The sequence below is a fragment of the Bufo gargarizans genome, chromosome 1, assembly GCF_014858855.1.
Source record: "Bufo gargarizans isolate SCDJY-AF-19 chromosome 1, ASM1485885v1, whole genome shotgun sequence".
NCBI classification, from domain to species: domain Eukaryota; kingdom Metazoa; phylum Chordata; class Amphibia; order Anura; family Bufonidae; genus Bufo; species Bufo gargarizans.
Genome location: NC_058080.1, coordinates 170,849,311 through 170,868,886, shown reverse-complemented (window position 1 = coordinate 170,868,886; position 19,576 = coordinate 170,849,311). Strand labels below are relative to the sequence as shown.

At 42.9% G+C, this 19,576-nt stretch overlaps 1 protein-coding gene across 1 annotated transcript in view; it reads right to left on the bottom strand.

Annotated features, from left to right (window-relative positions):
- Positions 1–19,576, bottom strand: part of ASIC5 (acid sensing ion channel subunit family member 5) — a 56,198-nt gene that overhangs the window by 5,416 nt on the left and 31,206 nt on the right. Inside the window, exon 3 of the mRNA XM_044298763.1 lies at positions 3,297–3,353. Within this exon, the coding sequence (XP_044154698.1) occupies positions 3,297–3,353 (57 nt within the window). The remainder of the gene's footprint in view (positions 1–3,296; positions 3,354–19,576) is intronic.

Sequence of the window (19,576 nt, the reverse complement as noted above, 5' to 3'; positions counted from 1 at the left end):
TAGCGTTGTTACATTCTTGATATGGTGCTCCCTAGTTTTCTTTGATGCAGTGTTAGAACATCCACCTGATGTGTCCTGTGCTAATGACAAGAAGTTACTTCTTGTTCAGTATCTCTTACTGGTTGTCCTGCCCAATATCAGGATTTTGCCTGCAACCCATGCATAAAAGGAGCTATTGAGCATGTGCACTGATCAGGGGTATTGGCCACATTAGGTGGACATTCTAGAAGAGAATCAAAAGAACAGCAGGGGATGTCATAACAAGTATGTAACAGCAATATTGAAACACTGCTTTTATTTTGACACTTCTCGGGTCTCCAGCCGAACTCTGCTTCTTCATCCTCTGCTTCGACACAGCCATGAGACTGCCGCATTTAATCATTGGCTGCAGCAGCGTTGGTCATCATTACATTGATTTTTTGGATACAATGACCACACGTCCATACCAAAACAGAGCAGAAAAAAACAAACAGACCTGCAAAACAGTGGGCAAACATTGGAAAGGGTGCACACTGTGCGGTGGAGGATCAACAGAGTAAATATAATTTTTTTTATTATTTTAAAATAATTTGATTTTCTTTATATAATGTTTTGTCACTCCATGTATTCTACTTCATTTTCTGTCTCTTTAATGTTCTCTTTTAGCACAGTAAATAGTCACACTTGATTTTCTCACAATGAGTGACTCAGAGTATCACACATTACATGGATAAGTGCAATGCTCTTCTGTGGGCATCTTTATCAAGGCCTGTTCAGAGAATAAGAAACAGAACTGTCATCCTTATTTTACACCCTACTGTTATACTAGCAGATACAGTGTCTCACAAAAGTGAGTACACCCCTCACATTTCTGTTAATATTTTATTATATCTTATAATAATATGACACTTTGATACAATGTACAGTAGTCAGTGTACCGCTTGTATAACAGTGTAAATTTGGTGTTGCCTCAAAATAACTCAACACACAGCTACAAACCGGATTCCAAAAAAGTTGGGACACTAAACAAATTGTGAATAAAAACTGAATGCAATGATGTGGAGATGGCAAATGTCAATATTTTATTTGTAATAGAACGTAGATGACAGATCAAACGTTTAATCCGAGTAAATGTATCATTTTAAAGGAAAAATACGTTGATTCAATTTTCACAGTGTCAACAAATCCCCAAAAAGTTGGGACAAGTTGCAATAAGAGGCTGGAAAAAGTAAATTTGAGCATAACGAAGAGCTGGAAGACCAATTAACACTAATTAGGTTAATTGGCAACATGATTGGGTATAAAAAGAGCTTCTCAGAGTGGCAGTGTCTCTCAGAAGCCAAGATGGGTAGAGGATCACCAATTCCCACAATGTTGCGCAGAAAGATAGTGGAGCAATATCAGAAAGGTGTTACCCAGCGAAAAATTGCAAAGACTTTGCATCTATCATCATCAACTGTGCATAACATCATCCGAAGATTCAGAGAATCTGGAACAATCTCTGTGCGTAAGGGTCAAGGCCGTAAAACCATACTGGATGCCGGTGATCTCCGGGCCCTTAAACGACACTGCACCACAAACAGGAATGCTACTGTAAAGGAAATCACAGAATGGGCTCATGAATACTTCCAGAAACCATTGTCAGTGAACACAATCCACCGTGCCATCCGCCGTTGCCAGCTGAAACTCTACAGTGCAAAGAAGAAGCCATTTCTAAGCAAGATCCACAAGCTCAGGCGTTTTCACTGGGCCAGGGATCATTTAAAATGGAGTGTGGCAAAATGGAAGACTGTTCTGTGGTCAGACGAGTCACGATTCAAAGTTCTTTTTGGAAATCTGGGACGCCATGTCATCCGGACCAAAGAGGACAAGGACAACCCAAGTTGTTATCAATGCTCAGTTCAGAAGCCTGCATCTCTGATGGTATGGGGTTGCATGAGTGCGTGTGGCATGGGCAGCTTGCATGTCTGGAAAGGCACCATCAATGCAAAAAAATATATTCAGGTTCTAGAACAACATATGCTCCCATCCAGACGTCATCTCTTTCAGGGAAGACCCTGCATTTTTCAACAAGATAATGCCAGACCACATTCTGCATCAATCACGACATCATGGCTGCATAGGAGAAGGATCCGGGTACTGAAATGGCCAGTCTGCAGTCCAGATCTTTCACCTATAGAGAACATTTGGCGCATCATAAAGAGGAAGGTGCAACAAAGAAGGCCCAAGACGATTGAACAGTTAGAGGCCTGTATTAGACAAGAATGGGAGAGCATTCCAATTTCTAAACTTGAGAAACTGGTCTCCTCGGTCCCCAGACGTCTGTTGAGTGTTGTAAGAAGAAGGGGAGATGCCACACAGTGGTGAAAATGGCCTTGTCCCACCTTTTTTGGGATTTGTTGACACCATGAAATTCTGATTCAACATATTTTTCCCTTAAAATGGTACATTTTCTCAGTTTAAACTTTTGTTCTGTGATTTATGTTCTATTCTGAATAAAATATTAGAAGTTGGCACCTCCACATCATTGCATTCCGTTTTTATTCACGATTTGTATAGTGTCCCAACTTTTTTGGAATCCGGTTTGTATTAATGTCTAAACCGCTGGCAACAAAAGTACACCCCAATTAAACATTTTCTCTCCCCAGTGTCATTTGAGTCGTTAGTGTTACAAGGTCTCAGGTGTGAATGAGGAGCAGGTGTGTTAAATTTGGTGTTATCGCTCTCACACTCTATCATACTGGTCTGGAACAGAACAGGCCTCGCCATGGTCGACCAAAGAAGTTGAAGGCACATGCTCAGCGTCATATCCAGAGGTTATCTTTTCAAAATAAACATATGAGTACTGCCAGCATTGCTGCAGAGGTTAAAGGGGTGGGGGTCAGTCTGTCAGTGCTCAGATCATACACATCAAATTGGTCTGCATGGCTGTCATCCCAGAAGGAAGCCTCTTCTTAAGATGATGCACAAGAAAGCCCACAAACAGCTTGCTGAAGACAATCAGACGAAGGACATGGATTTCTGGAACCATGTCCTGTGATCTGAAGAGACCAAGATAAACTTATTTGGTTCAGATGGTGTCAAGCATGTGTGGCGGCAACCAGGTGAGGAGTACAAAGACAAGTGTGTCTTGCCTACAGTCAAGCATGGTGGTGAGAGTGTCACGGTTTGGGTCTGCATACGTGCCGGCTGTGGGGAGCTACAGTTCATTGAGGGAACCATAAATGCCAGATCCTCTATGCAGCGCATCCACAAGCATGATACAAATACTGTACTATCCAAAAAAAATCTATATGACTGTGAATCTGTATACTTACAAAGTGTTGGATATACGCAATTATAAAACCGATGAAGATCACACTCTTCCCCAATACCTAGAAAGCAAGAAATAAACATCTGCTCATCAGTCTTGCTTCATAGAAATAACTCTGCTTATCATTGAAAAAGCAGCAAACGTTTTTTTGGGCTTTGACCAAAGCGGAAAATTGTTTGAGAAAAAGGACTCTCTGAGCTCTACTTCCCTCATAATACACACTATCTTTCATTTTACAATTATAAACCTTGGGAGCTTTTAGTGGTTACATAAGAATAGAGAACGAGTATTGTGATGAACTGCAGTACCAGAGATATCCAAAGGATAAGGTTGGTGCTGTTACAGGAGTAAAAAGCAGACACTTTTTAAAATGGAGGCTGCCAGTAAGAAATTATAGCATACAATACGGTTTGTTATTGATTTTACATAGATTTTTATCTAATGTTGCTGGGCATTTGAGTGCATTGAGATGACAGAATAAGGGCTCATTCACACCATCATTATCGATTTTTGTGGTCTGCAAACCCGGATACGCAAAATACAGATACCAGCAGTCAGGGCTGGTGCAAGCATTTTTGCCGCCCTAGGCAAGATAAAAATTTCCGCCCCCCCCCCCATCAGATGATCTGCCTATATCATGACATCACATATGTTCCACCCCTTTCTCAGCATTTAAATTCAAAGTGTTTGCTATGTTTCCCTTAGGGTTAATCAAGCTTCTTGTAGCTGTCTCCCTGACAGCCTCTAGAGGTGCTTCCGCGATTTTCACAGTGAAAATTACAGTGGGAAGACGCAGAACATAATTTTGAATGCGTGCGCATGCGCATTCGCAGCTGAGAGGAGGATCGGGGAGAAGAGTTCCCAGTGCCGGCGCTGGTCATTTTAAGTAAATGGCAGTAGGCAGGGCCCGGCAGCACATTTGGATCACACTATGCGATTACGTGATGTCACGACGTTATCAGCGCTGCAGCTGCATCGGCCAATTCTGGATTGTGCGTGAAGGAAGTCGGGAACAGAGAAGCGCTGCACGGGACGGGACCTCACGGGTGCGGGCCACCTCCAGCCTGTGTATGGCCGGGCAGCCTGTAGAGAGCCGGTGTGTGCACTTGCAGCAAGGAGCTGAACAGGTTTGTTCAGGAAGCTGAAGGATAGTGGAGGACGAGCCCCTGTCGGCTCCCTGTGTGAGAGTGTGGCACCTGCACAGTGTAAACTTTTCTACTTGGCATGAAGGGTCCGGTCCGACCGGGGCGGGATATGGGCACATGTGTACGGCAGTTATTTGTATGTAGGAGATTCTGGCACAGAGGCAGATCTGCATTATTATCTAAATGGATCACCTGCAGATTATCCCCAGTCTTGTAGAGGACATGTCTGCACCTGCAGTCCTTTCACAGTAGTTATTAACCCCTCAGCAGTCCCCCCTTCACTGCAGGGGAACTGCTGAAAGGGTTAATTAATACTGTGAAGGGATTCCCCCCACCCCCCCGGTGGCGATGGAAGCGTGGTTTCACAGAGGTGGGCGTGGTTACCGGTTTGGGGGCGTGGTCGGTGAGGTCCGGCTTTCTTGGCTGAATGGGTCCGCAATCCGGAGCTGCAGTGGTGTTTCTGTCCGTGCCTCCGCACCGCAAAAAAAATAGAAAAAAATTTTTTGCTGTGGAGACGGATCACGGAGCCAATGCACGAAACGGCCGCACAACGGCCGTGTGCATGAGGCCTAACTGTGAAGTTGTTAGTTCGAAGTAAGAACTACAATTTAAAGGGAACATGCCACATTTAATATGGTTTGTGATCTGCAGGCAGTACATCATAAAACAGGAGAAGCTGAGCAAATTAATATATTAAGGGAAATGTATCAATTTATATAGCCCATAGCCATGGGCGGACTGAGCGGTCGGGCACTTCGGACGTGGTCCGAGGGCCCGCCCGGGAAGGGGGCCCGCCGGCCGACCTTTGGGGTGTGCGGAGGGCAGAAAAAAGAAATTGTGCGGCGCAGAGCTGGCGGCGGCGGCGGGGCACAGGGAGATGAGCGCTTCCATTGTGGAAGCGCTCATCTCCAGTCATCTGTATCGCCGTCGTTAGGACAGCGATACAGATGCCTGTGCTGCGGCAGGATAGGGAGAGGCGTGTCCCTTTCCCTTCCTCTGATAGGCTGCAGGCACTAGGCCGGCAGCCTATCAGAGGCCGGCTTAGGCGGCGCGATGACGTCATCGCGCCGCCTGAGCCATACAGCGCGGGACACAGGCCGGAAGAGACCTGCATCGCATCGCTGACATGGATGTAAGTATGTGTTTTTTTTTTTATATATACAATGCTGTTATTACTGGCACGGAGGGGGGCTATTACTGGCACAGGGGGGCTATTACTGGCACAGAGGGGGGCTATTACTGGCATGGAGGGGGGCTATTACTGGCACAGGGAGCTATTACTGGCACGGAGGGGGCTATTACTGGCACAGGGGAGCTATTACTGGCACGGAGGGGGGCTATTACTGGCACTGGGGGGCTGTTATTACTGGCACGGGGGGGCTGTTATTAATATTGGCACATGGGGGGCTGTTATTAATACTAGCACATGGGGGGCTGTTATTAATATTGGCACATGGGGGGCTGTTATTAATACTGGCACATGGGGGGCTGTTATTAATACTGGCACATGGGGGGCTGTTATTATTACTGGAACATGATTGGGAGCACTATAGGGGCATCTACTGAGGCCACAAAGAAGGGGTATTTTATATGGGCGCTCTGTACAGTAGAATTTTATACTGGGACACATTATGGCGGGCACAATAGGGAAGGGGGGAGAGGAGTACTATGGGGTCATCTACGGGGGGCACTAAGAAGGGGTATTTTATACTTGCAAATTATGGGGGACACTGAGGGCATCTACTGGAGCATTTTATACTGGTACATTATGGGGGACACTAGGAGGAAGGAGGGTGTGGAACACTATGGGGGCATTTACTAGGGGAACTATATAGGGGTATTTTATACTGGGACATTATGGGGGCACTATGGGGACATTAGCTCAACTGGGGGCATTACAAGGGGGTCTTTTTTGCACTGTCACATTATAAGGAGAATTATTTCTAATGGGGGGGGGCTTTATTACTCCCCCATGGTATGACCCCCTAGTAGCAGCACCAGCCTCTCCCTGCTCTGCTATCCCTCTGCCCCTTCTCCAAACCCTTATTATGAAATCTTTCTCATTAGTATAAAACACAACATCAGCTCCGCCGAGCCCCCAGCCAAAGTGTGGAAGTATACCACTACACTGTGTAGTCTGTTCTATAAGCACCATTGTTTTGTGGTGGCGGACAGAAAAAAATCTGGAAGTGCCCCTCCCGAGACTACTTGAATATGACAAACGGGGAAATCCCTCAGGAGGTTGCTACGCTATTCTATTAATTGTTTTGAAATTAGGTGGTCACTAGGACCTGAGCGTAACTTTGCAACCTCACTGACTAATTTTAAATCCTGGATCCGCCACTGTCCCCAGCCTGCTGCTTGTGATAGGTAGCCCGGCCTCCACTGGCACTGCCCTCTGCCTCAGCAACATGGGCTCAGGGCAGGCCACGGGGGTGTGACGAGCGGTGCCGCGGCTGCGGGAAGCAGGAGACAGGAGTGCAGCCGCAGGTCCTACCTAGAGGTGAGCTGACTGACTGTGTGTCATCCGCCTTCAGCCAGAGCCCCAGATTGATAAATTATTGCACTTTTGTTCTTTGTGTAGTGCGTGGCTGGATGCGGGGTAGGGACGTGGCTGGAGGTTGGACAATGGCGTGGCTGAAGGTGGAACATGGGTGGGGCCTGGAAGGGAGCCCTTGATTTATTTTGCCCATGGGCCCTGATGGTTCTCAGTCCGCCCCTGCCCATAGCAACCAATTAGATTCCACCTTTCATTTTTCAGAGCTCGTTTGGAAAATGAAAGGTGGAATCTGATTGGTTGCTAAGGGCAACTAAGCCAGTTTTACTTTAAACTAGTTTTCATAAACCTTCCCCATAGTCTTATGGAAAAAAAATATATTTTAACTCAAGACAGGAGACTCCATTATGCTTTAAGATCGTTCTTTTTACTCCCAGCAGGAAATAGTTAACAATGTAAAACAGAAAAAATTATTTACAGGATATGTAAATCAGTGTTCAGGAACAGCCAATCAACAGGCATGCGCAGTGGACAAGTGGAAGCCGATGCCAGTAGTCCACACGAGCGCAGACTACAGTGTCCACTGCACCTGTGCGAGACTATGGCGCAGAGATAACATGACGTCAGCATAGTGCAGTGAATATAATGTAGTAGGTGGTGCTGGGCTCCGGATCGATGGGCGGTGCTGGGCTCCAGGAGATCGTGGGACAACCTCTTGGGCTCCTGACAGAGGTCATTTACATATGAATAAGATCGATTTTTATAAGAATATAAGGCACACTGGTCATAAACAGAGGGATGATTGGAAACACTGCATAAAGACTAATAGGCACATATAAATATCTCCATATTGTTAATCCTTGTAACAGAATCCCTTTAAGCCAGATTCATATGACTCTTCCGCTTCTGAGTCCTTCTTAGATGAGGGTGATAATTCTGAGATTGACAATATGTCCCTATATGAGGATGTTTCTGATTAGGGAGACAACATTTTCGGAGAAAAAGAGAGTTCTTCATCCCTTATCTTAGGTGGGTCAGATGTCCATTTATTTGACCCAGGGATGATCAAACATCCTAGGTCAGGAGAATGGGTACCACAACCTCAAGTTTCCAAATTTGTTTCTTTATAGCTCAAAAAACTATTAGACAAAATAGCGAGAAATAAACTACATTCAGAGTGCCCTAGACCCACACTTCCGCATAAAGTTGCGGATACCCCGGAAATAGATCCAACCCTTATAAAATATTTATCCAAATCTGGCAAAAATCCCAGAAAAGGAGTCGATCGTTCTTTCAGGTCGATCCAGGACAGACTATTGGACGTTGTCGGTCCATTAACAACATTTTTTGATTTAACTGAACAGGCCTCTATCTCTGGAAAACCGGTAGACTTATCAGTCCTGAAGGGCTGGTCTCAAAGGGCTATATGTTTATTGGGTAACAGCAATTCATCTATATGCATGGAATGAAACAGGTCTATCCTCATGCGATTAGACCCATAACTAGTACACCTCGCCGCTGCAGACAATACCCCATCTTCAGAAGGTTTTCTCTTCGGAGATTCCTTTGTGAAGGACATAAATAAATATGTAGGACTCTTTTCATCCCTGGATATGTCTTTAAAACATGTTTTCCAAGGCCATGTTTTTAAAAGGGCTGGGAAACGAAGGGGCCGGTTTCCCAGCCGAGTGTCCCAAGAGAGACAATATTTTAGAGGCCCTCCCTCTCCTCAACCAGAACATTCTACCTTCCCAAACACCTTTTATACCACCACTCCTTTCTTCCCCACAAGAGGAAGACCATGGCGTGCCAGGGGCAATAGTGGATTCCCAAGGTCAAGATCCTCTGCAGGTAAGGAATCTTCTTCCATATTCTTCCCACATTCCCTTGAGAGGTCGAATAAAGCATTTTATACACGTCTGGGCTATGATCTCAACAGACGCATGGATACTAAACACTGTGAAAGGTTATCAAATCAATTTTGTCTGTCAACCAATACAAACACAACTACACCATCCTATAATATTCTCACATACAGATCAGGGTCTAATACAATTGGAAATCAAGGAACTATGTTCCAAGGGCGCATTAATCAAAATACCCGTAAAATCACTGGGTTTCCTGAGCAAACTTTTCTTAGTAAAAAAGAGGGATGGCGGCCACAGAGTTGTCATCAACCCGAAGACCCTCAACAATTATGTCTGCTACAGACACTTTAAAATGGTAGGTATCCATTTACTGAGGGATCTACTCTTACAAAAAGACTGCCTCGCAAAAATAGACCTGAAAGACGCCTATCTCACGGTGCCTATGCATCCCATGTCTCAACCATACCTCCAATTTCTATGGGAAGGTCACAAATACCAATTCACCAGCCTACCGTTTGGACTGTCCTCCGCTCCATGGTGTTTCACGAAACTATTAAAACCAGTGGTAGCAATCCTTCGGACTTGAGGTGTACGTCTCATCATTTATCTACGCAATATCCTCATCATGGCTCAGTCTCATTCATGAATTCTCCTTCACATCCACTGGACTTTAACTCTCTTATTCAACCTGGGGTTTTTGATCAACCACGAGAAATTGGTTTTAACCCCATTGAGACAGATGAAATTTTTGAGGTTTCTAGTGGATATTTAATCTGCTACTCTGAGTCTTCCATCCAGGAAATTGAAGATAATCGGAAAAGAAATTCGGTCCGTCTTCAACAAAAACTTAGTGTCTCTCCAAATCATTGCTCGGATTGTGGGTCTACTTTCGGCCTCAATTCAAGCGATTTTTCCTGCTCCCCTACACTACAGAGCTCTCCAACGTTTGAAAGATCAACATTTGAGGGAGGGGTTAGGTTATTCAGACGAAGTAATTCTAACCCCCAGATACCAGGGAAGAACTCCTTTGGTGGCTACAACATATCCAAGACTGGAACAGAAAAACCATATTTAATTTTGTCCTAAATATAATTATCGAGTTGGACACCAGTCGATTGGGTTGGGGTGCTCGGTGTGGCTCCCGTTCCAGAGGAGGGAAATGGTCCGCAGAAGAAACTTCCCTTCACATCAATTGCCTAGAGCTCTTGGCAGGATCTTTTGCCCTCAAAAGCTGCATGAAGCACAAATCCCATTTTTGTGTCCTTCTTCGAATAGACAAATAGCGGCAGTACAAAATTTTTTGGCATTTCTGCCTAGACAAACATATTATTTTGAAGGCAGGGTACCTTCCGGGTTTGTCCAATACCATTCCAGATTGGAATTCCCGATTTCTTTTTGACTCCAGCGACTGGAGATTAGATCCCACTATCTTCCATCAGATCAATTCCCTTTGGGGACCAATATATTTAGACATTTTTGCTTCCCGACTCAACTGTCAACTTCCACGGTTTTTCAGTTGGCGCCCTGATCCAGAATCTCTAGGTACTGATGCTCTATCACAGTTGTGGCCCACAGAAATCCTTTACACTTTCCCTCCATTCAATCTCACCCCGAGGACTCTTCTCCTAACCATGTCTAAACAAGCAACTCTAGTATTAATAACCCCACTCTGGACAACTCAAACCTGGTTTCCCCAGGTTCTGGCAATGACAATAGATTATCTTCATCCGTCAATCCGTCTAGATCCGACCAAACAGAAACACCCTCTTCATTCTATCAGATCTTTTATCTCTAATAGCCTGGTTCATTTCAGGCCGACAAGACTTTGTTTCGAAATTTCACAGTCAGCTAGAAACATCCTCTGACGGCTGGGCTCCAGGCACCTGATCTTCTTACAGATCAGGCTGGAAGATTTGGTCTGATTGGTGCACTCAACGGACATTGTATCCCGTAGGTGCATCTCTAAATCATATTAAAAATTTCCTGTCCGATTCTTTCAATGCAGGGAAGGCATATAGAACTATTAATGTCTACCGATCAGCCATGTCTTTTTATCATCCACCTATCCAGGCTTTACTAATAGGCAAACACCCTTTAGTTTACAAACTAATGAAGGGCATTAGATTTCAAAGACCTCCTGTTCCCAAATATAACTCTACTTGGGATGTCAACCTGGTACTAAACTTGTTTTTAGCTTGGAAAGATAATGATCTCCTCCCTTTGAAGTTGTTATCCTTTAAATTAGCTATGCTTTTATGTCTAATATTTTTTAAACGTGTTTCAGATGTCCATTCATTAGACATATCTCGTAGACAATTCTTACCACAAGGAGTTCAGTTTTCTATTGTCTGTCGTACAAAAACTAATATTTCTTCTGTTTTCTACCCTGCTTTCCCTCTACAAGAAAAACTGTGTGTGGTTAGGTGTCTACAATCCTACGAACGTAGAACTTTACCTCTTAGGAATCCATCGGTATACCAACTCCTCATTTCATATTGCAGACCCCATTTACCAGTGTCACCAGCAACCTTAGCTAGATGGATCTCTCACACTATGTCCTTAGCTGGGGTGGACACTTCTCTTTTTGGAGCACATTCCACTAGAGGAGCTATGTCCACTAAAGTTAGGCAAGCCAGAGGTTCACTATCAGACATTCTAGAAGTGGACCTCTGAATCAACATTTAAAACCATTTATTTCCGACCGGAATCACACGTTTCCGTGGTATTATTCAGTAACCATTAGTTAGGTATTGATAACTTTTATTTACAGTCATATTATAGAGCATAAGCTTTGAACTTGCATAATGGAGTCTCCTGTCTTGATTTAAAATTGAAGAATTCTTCTAGTTTTAATGAAGGAAAATATAGATTTTATGAAAGACAGGAGACGTACATTATCCCACCCTATTGACCAGACCCTTGTTCTTATTTTGTCTCTTTCCTATTAGTTTAAAACATCTATTATCTTCAGAACTGCTTTCTCAGCGAGTCATCAAATTCTACTTCAACCTCCAACCACTGTTATTACGATTGATGTTTAAGTCTTCATACTTCATGTTACCCTTCACCATCTCATCAAGAAAGAAGGACGCTATTATGATGGGTTAAACCTTATATGACCTATGCTGCCTGTTTATTGGCTGTTCCTGAACACTGATTTACATATATTGTAAAAAAAAGAAATCTGTTTTACGTTGTTAACTATTTGCTGCTGGGAGTAAAAAGAAAGATCTTAAAGCATAATATTCGTTTTTCTGTCTTTCATAAAATCTATATTTTCCTTCATTAAAACAAGGAAAATCTTTTTCAATGTTATTTTATTTAATTCATGTAAATCTCTGCTCATTCAATGCTGAGGAGTCCACTGGACTTTCCTATGCAGTGAATGACAGCTGGCCTTGTATACTGTACAAACAGAGATGGCTGTCAATCACTTGGGGCTCCAAAACAACTCATTGGGGAAGATTTATCAAAGTGGTGTAAAGGAAAACTGACTTAGTCATATCAACCAGAGCAACCAATCAGGTTCCACCTTTCATTGTCCAAAGGAGCTCTGAAAAATGAAAGGTGGGATCTGATTGGTTGCTATGGGCAAACATTTTTTTTGTTAATTGAATGGTTTACCATAAGAAAGGTTAAAAAAATGTCTCTACTAGCACTGTCTACATGCTGATTGTAATTTAATATGCAAAAACAGACTCCCTTTAAATGGCAATTTTCAACTATTTTCTAACTATGGAAACTTCTTTGGAAAATGAAAGGTGGAATCTTATTGGTTGCTATGGGCAATTAAGTCTGTTTTCCTTTACACCAGTTTTGATAAATCTCCCTCAAAGAGATAAGTGGGCAGTGCCCAGTCAGCAGGACAGTCTGAGGCACAGGTTAGGCAGCGGGCTACCACTGAAAAACGTGTTTTCACAGTTTTAGGGATTTACAAACAGAGGTCTGGTAATATTTGCATGTAGCTTTACAGGGGCCTCCAGAATGAATTGTACTGGTTACCTAGGGATCCCAGTCAAAGACCTTAATCTGGGAGATGTTCTGCCTTTCTTCTGAATGTGTGCATATCTATGTAGTGAGTGCATGTACATTTGTGAATATGTGTATGTACGGTATTTTTATATGTGTGCACATATGTAGTAAGTAGTGTTAAGCGAATAGAAGTTTACGAAGTGGACTTCGATCCGAATTTCAGGGAAAATTTGATTTGACATTAAGCCGAATTGCATAGGCAATATGTGAATTTGCGATATTTCGCAAATTATTGGCCGAATATTCACCATAAATTGGCAAATTCGATAATTTGTGATCTCCTCATTGTTTACTTGATTGCGAAAATCGGTAATGCAATATATTCGCGATAAATTTGCGATAAATTTGCGATTAGAATATTCGACTATTCGCGAATACGAATTTATAGCAGTATATTCAAAATATTCGCAAATTAAAATTCGCAATTCGAATATTCGCGCCCAACACTAATTATAAATATATATACAGTACAGACCAAAAGTTTGGACACACCTTCTCATTCAAAGAGTTTTCTTTATTTTCATGACTATGAAAATTGTAGATTCACACTGAAGGCATCAAAACTATGAATTAACACATGTGGAATTATATACATAACAAAAAAGTGTGAAACAACTGAAAATATGTCATATTCTAGGCTCTTCAAAGTAACCATCTTTTGCTTTGATTACTGCTTTGCACACTCTTGGCATTCTCTTGATGAGCTTCAAGAGGTAGTCACCTGAAATGGTCTTCCAACAGTCTTGAAGGAGTTCCCAGAGATGCTTAGCACTTGTTGGCCCTTTTGCCTTCACTCTGCGGTCCAGCTCACCCCAAACCATCTCAATTGGGTTCAGGTCCGGTGACTGTGGAGGCAAGGTCATCTGGCGCAGCACCCCATCACTCTCCGTCATGGTCAAATAGCCCTTACACAGCCTGGAGATGTGTTTGGGGTCATTGTCCTGTTGAAAAATAAATGATGGTCCAACTAAACGCAAACCGGATGGAATAGCATGCCGTTGCAAGATGCTGCGGTAGCCATGCTGGTTCAGTATGCCTTCAATTTTGAATAAATCCCCAACAGTGTCACCAGCAAAGCACCCCCACACCATCACACCTCCTCCTCCATGCTTCACAGTGGGAACCAGGCATGTAGAGTCCATACGTTCACCTTTTCTGCGTCGCACAAAGACACAGTGGTTGGAACCAAAGATCTCAAATTTGGACTCATCAGACCAAAGCACAGATTTCCACTGGTCTAATGTCCATTCCTTGTGTTCTTTAGCCCAAACAAGTCTCTTCTGCTTGTTGCCTGTCCTTAGCAGTGGTTTCCTAGCAGATATTCTACCATGAAGGCCTGATTCACACAGTCTCCTCTTAACAATTGTTCTAGAGATGTGTCTGCTGCTAGAACTCTGTGTGGCATTGACCTGGTCTCTAATCTGAGCTGCTGTTAACCTGCGATTTCTGAGGCTGGTGACTCGGATGAACTTATCATCCGCAGCAGAGGTGACTCTTGGTCTTCCTTTCCTGGGGCGGTCCGCATGTGAGACAGTTTCTTTGTAGCGCTTGATGGTTTTTGTGACTACACTTGGGGACACTTTCAAAGTTTTCCCAATTTTTCGGACTGACTGACCTTAATTTCTTAAAGTAATGATGGCCACTTGTTTTTCTTTACTTAGCTGCTTTTTTCTTGCCATAATACAAATTCTAACAGTCTATTCAGTAGGACTATCAGCTGTGTATCCACCTGACTTCTCCACAACACAACTGATGGTCCCAACCCCATTTATAAGGCAAGAAATGCCACTTATTAAACCTGACAGGGCACACCTGTGAAGTGAAAACCATTTCAGGTGACTACCTCTTGAAGCTCATCAAGAGAATGCCAAGAGTGTGCAAAGCAGTAATCAAAGCAAAAGGTGGCTACTTTGAAGAACCTACAGTCGTGGCCAAAAGTTTTGAGAATGACACAAATATTAGTTTTCACAAAGTTTGCTGCTAAACTGCTTTTAGATCTTTGTTTCAGTTGTTTCTGTGATGTAGTGAAATATAATTACACGCACTTCATACGTTTCAAAGGCTTTTATCGACAATTACATGACATTTATGCAAAGAGTCAGTATTTGCAGTGTTGGCCCTTCTTTTTCAGGACCTCTGCAATTCGACTGGGCATGCTCTCAATCAACTTCTGGGCCAATTCCTGACTGATAGCAACTAGGGATGAGCGAACCCGAACTGTATAGTTCGGGTTCGTACCGAATTTTGGGGTGTCCGTGACACGGACCCGAACCCGGACATTTTCGTAAAAGTCCGGGTTCGGGTTCGGTGTTCGTCGCTTTCTTCGCGCTTTTGTGACGCTTTCTTGGCGCTTTTTGAAAGGCTGCAAAGCAGCCAATCAACAAGCGTCATACTACTTGCCCCAAGAGGCCATCACAGCCATGCCTACTATTGGCATGGCTGTGATTGGCCAGAGCACCATGTGACCCAGCCTCTATTTAAGCTGGAGTCACATAGCGCCGCCCGTCACTCTGCTCTGATTAGCGTAGGGAGAGGTTGCGGCTGCGACAGTAGGGCGAGATTAGGCAGATTAACTCCTCCAAAGGACTTGATTAACTGATCGATCTGCAGCTGTGGATCATTGAGCTGCTGATCCTCAATTGCTCACTGTTTTTAGGCTGCACAGACCGTTTGTCAGTCTCATTTTTCTGGGGTGATCGGCGGCCATTTTGTGTCTTGTGGTGCGCCAGCACAAGCTGCGACCAAGTGCATTTAACCCTCAATGGTGTGGTTGTTTTTTGGCTAAAGCCTACATCAGGGTGAAGCTGTGACACCAAGTGCATTTAACCAGCAATAGTCTGTTCATTTTTTGGCCATATACAAAATCAGGGGCAAGCTGCGCCTGTCACCAAGTGCATTTAACCCTCAATGGTGTGGTTGTTTTTTGGCTAAAGCCTACATCAGGGTGAAGCTGTCACACCAAGTGCATTTAACCAGCAATAGTCTGTTCATTTTTTGGCCATATACAAAATCAGGGGCAAGCTGCGCCTGTCACCAAGTGCATTTAACCCTCAATGGTGTGGTTGTTTTTTGGCTAAAGCCTACATCAGGGTGAAGCTGTCACACCAAGTGCATTTAACCAGCAATAGTCTGTTCATTTTTTGGCCATATACAAAATCAGGGGCAAGCTGCGCCTGTCACCAAGTGCATTTAACCCTCAATGGTGTGGTTGTTTTTTGGCTAAAGCCTACATCAGGGTGAAGCTGTCACACCAAGTGCATTTAACCAGCAATAGTCTGTTCATTTTTTGGCCATATCCCAGTCTAATTCTGTCACTAAATCCATACCGGTCACCCAGCGCCTAAATACTAGGCCTCAAATTTATATCCAGCTAAATCTGTCCCTAGTGCTGTAGCTGGGCGAGTTATTTAGTGTCCGTTCAAGCACATTTCTTGTTCTGGGTTGAAATACAATTCCCAATTTAGCAATTTCATAATTTAGTGGTTCCTGCTATATCAGAGCTCTTTGAAATCTATCCCAAAAAGGGTATATAATATTGAAGGTGCACATAGGGTCATTCAGAGTAACTTCACACACACCCGCTACTGTGTATTTCCAAGTCTAATTCTGTCACTAAATCCATACCGGTGACCCAGCGCCTAAATACTAGGCCTCAAATTTAATTCCCTCTAAATCTCTCGTTACCCACCGCTGTACTGTTGTTGCTGGGCAAGATATTTAGTGTCCGTCAAAGCACATTTTTTGTTCTGGGTTGAAGTACAATTCCCAATTTAGCAATTTCATAATTTAGTGGTTTCTGCTATATCAGAGCTATTTGAAATCTATCCCAAAAAGGGTATATAATATTGAAGGTGCACATAGGGTCATTCAGAATAACTTCACACACACCCGCTACTGTGTATTTCCAAGTCTAATTCTGTCACTAAACCCATACCTGTCACCCAGCGCCTAAATACTAGGCCTCAAATTTAAATCCCTCTAAATCTCTCGTTACCGTTGTCCTGTTGTAGCTGGGAAAGTTATTTAGTGCCCGTCAAAGCACATTTTTTGTTCTGGGTTGAAGTACAATTCCCAATTTAGCAATTTCATAATTTAGTGGTTCCTGCTATATCAGAGCTATTTGAAATCTATCCCAAAAAGGGTATATAATATTGAAGGTGCACATAGGGTCATTCAGAATAACTTCACACACACCCGCTACTGTGTATTTCCAAGTCTAATTCTGTCACTAAATCCATACCGGTGACCCAGCGCCTAAATACTAGGCCTCAAATTTAATTCCCTCTAAATCTCTCGTTACCCACCGCTGTACTGTTGTTGCTGGGCAAGATATTTAGTGTCCGTCAAAGCACATTTTTTGTTCTGGGTTGAAGTACAATTCCCAATTTAGCAATTTCATAATTTAGTGGTTTCTGCTATATCAGAGCTATTTGAAATCTATCCCTAAAAGGGTATATAATATTGAAGGTGCACATAGGGTCATTCAGAATAACTTCACACACACCCGCTACTGTGTATTTCCAAGTCTAATTCTGTCACTAAACCCATACCTGTCACCCAGCGCCTAAATACTAGGCCTCAAATTTATATCCAGCTAAATCTGTCCCTAGTGCTGTAGCTGGGCGAGTTATTTAGTGTCCGTTCAAGCACATTTCTTGTTCTGGGTTGAAATACAATTCCCAATTTAGCAATTTCATAATTTAGTGGTTCCTGCTATATCAGAGCTCTTTGAAATCTATCCCAAAAAGGGTATATAATATTGAAGGTGCACATAGGGTCATTCAGAGTAACTTCACACACACCCGCTACTGTGTATTTCCAAGTCTAATTCTGTCACTAAATCCATACCGGTGACCCAGCGCCTAAATACTAGGCCTCAAATTTAATTCCCTCTAAATCTCTCGTTACCCACCGCTGTACTGTTGTTGCTGGGCAAGATATTTAGTGTCCGTCAAAGCACATTTTTTGTTCTGGGTTGAAGTACAATTCCCAATTTAGCAATTTCATAATTTAGTGGTTTCTGCTATATCAGAGCTATTTGAAATCTATCCCAAAAAGGGTATATAATATTGAAGGTGCACATAGGGTCATTCAGAATAACTTCACACACACCCGCTACTGTGTATTTCCAAGTCTAATTCTGTCACTAAACCCATACCTGTCACCCAGCGCCTAAATACTAGGCCTCAAATTTAAATCCCTCTAAATCTCTCGTTACCGTTGTCCTGTTGTAGCTGGGAAAGTTATTTAGTGCCCGTCAAAGCACATTTTTTGTTCTGGGTTGAAGTACAATTCCCAATTTAGCAATTTCATAATTTAGTGGTTCCTGCTATATCAGAGCTATTTGAAATCTATCCCAAAAAGGGTATATAATATTGAAGGTGCACATAGGGTCATTCAGAATAACTTCACACACACCCGCTACTGTGTATTTCCAAGTCTAATTCTGTCACTAAATCCATACCGGTGACCCAGCGCCTAAATACTAGGCCTCAAATTTAATTCCCTCTAAATCTCTCGTTACCCACCGGTGTACTGTTGTTGCTGGGCAAGATATTTAGTGTCCGTCAAAGCACATTTTTTGTTCTGGGTTGAAGTACAATTCCCAATTTAGCAATTTCATAATTTAGTGGTTTCTGCTATATCAGAGCTATTTGAAATCTATCCCTAAAAGGGTATATAATATTGAAGGTGCACATAGGGTCATTCAGAATAACTTCACACACACCCGCTACTGTGTATTTCCAAGTCTAATTCTGTCACTAAACCCATACCTGTCACCCAGCGCCTAAATACTAGGCCTCAAATTTAAATCCCTCTAAATCTCTCGTTACCGTTGTCCTGTTGTAGCTGGGAAAGTTATTTAGTGCCCGTCAAAGCACATTTTTTGTTCTGGGTTGAAGTACAATTCCCAATTTAGCAATTTCATAATTTAGTGGTTCCTGCTATATCAGAGCTATTTGAAATCTATCCCAAAAAGGGTATATAATATTGAAGGTGCACATTGGGTCATTCAGAATAACTTCACACACACGCTTCTGTGCATTTCCAAGTCTAATTCTGTCACTAAATCCATACCGGTGACCCAGCGCCTAAATACTAGGCCTCAAATTTAATTCCCTCTAAATCTCTCGTTACCCACCGCTGTACTGTTGTTGCTGGGCAAGATATTTAGTGTCCGTCAAAGCACATTTTTTGTTCTGGGTTGAAGTACAATTCCCAATTTAGCAATTTCATAATTTAGTGGTTTCTGCTATATCAGAGCTATTTGAAATCTATCCCTAAAAGGGTATATAATATTGAAGGTGCACATAGGGTCATTCAGAATAACTTCACACACACCCGCTACTGTGTATTTCCAAGTCTAATTCTGTCACTAAATCCATACCGGTGACCCAGCGCCTAAATACTAGGCCTCAAATTTAATTCCCTCTAAATCTCTCGTTACCCACCGTTGTACTGTTGTTGCTGGGCAAGATATTTAGTGTCCGTCAAAGCACATTTTTTGTTCTGGGTTGAAGTACAATTCCCAATTTAGCAATTTCATAATTTAGTGGTTTCTGCTATATCAGAGCTATTTGAAATCTATCCCTAAAAGGGTATATAATATTCAAGGTGCACATTGGGTCATTCAGAATAACTTCACACACACACGCTTCTGTGCATTTCCAAGTCTAATTCTGTCACTAAATCCATACCGGTCACCCAGCGCCTAAATACTAGGCCTCAAATTTATATCCCG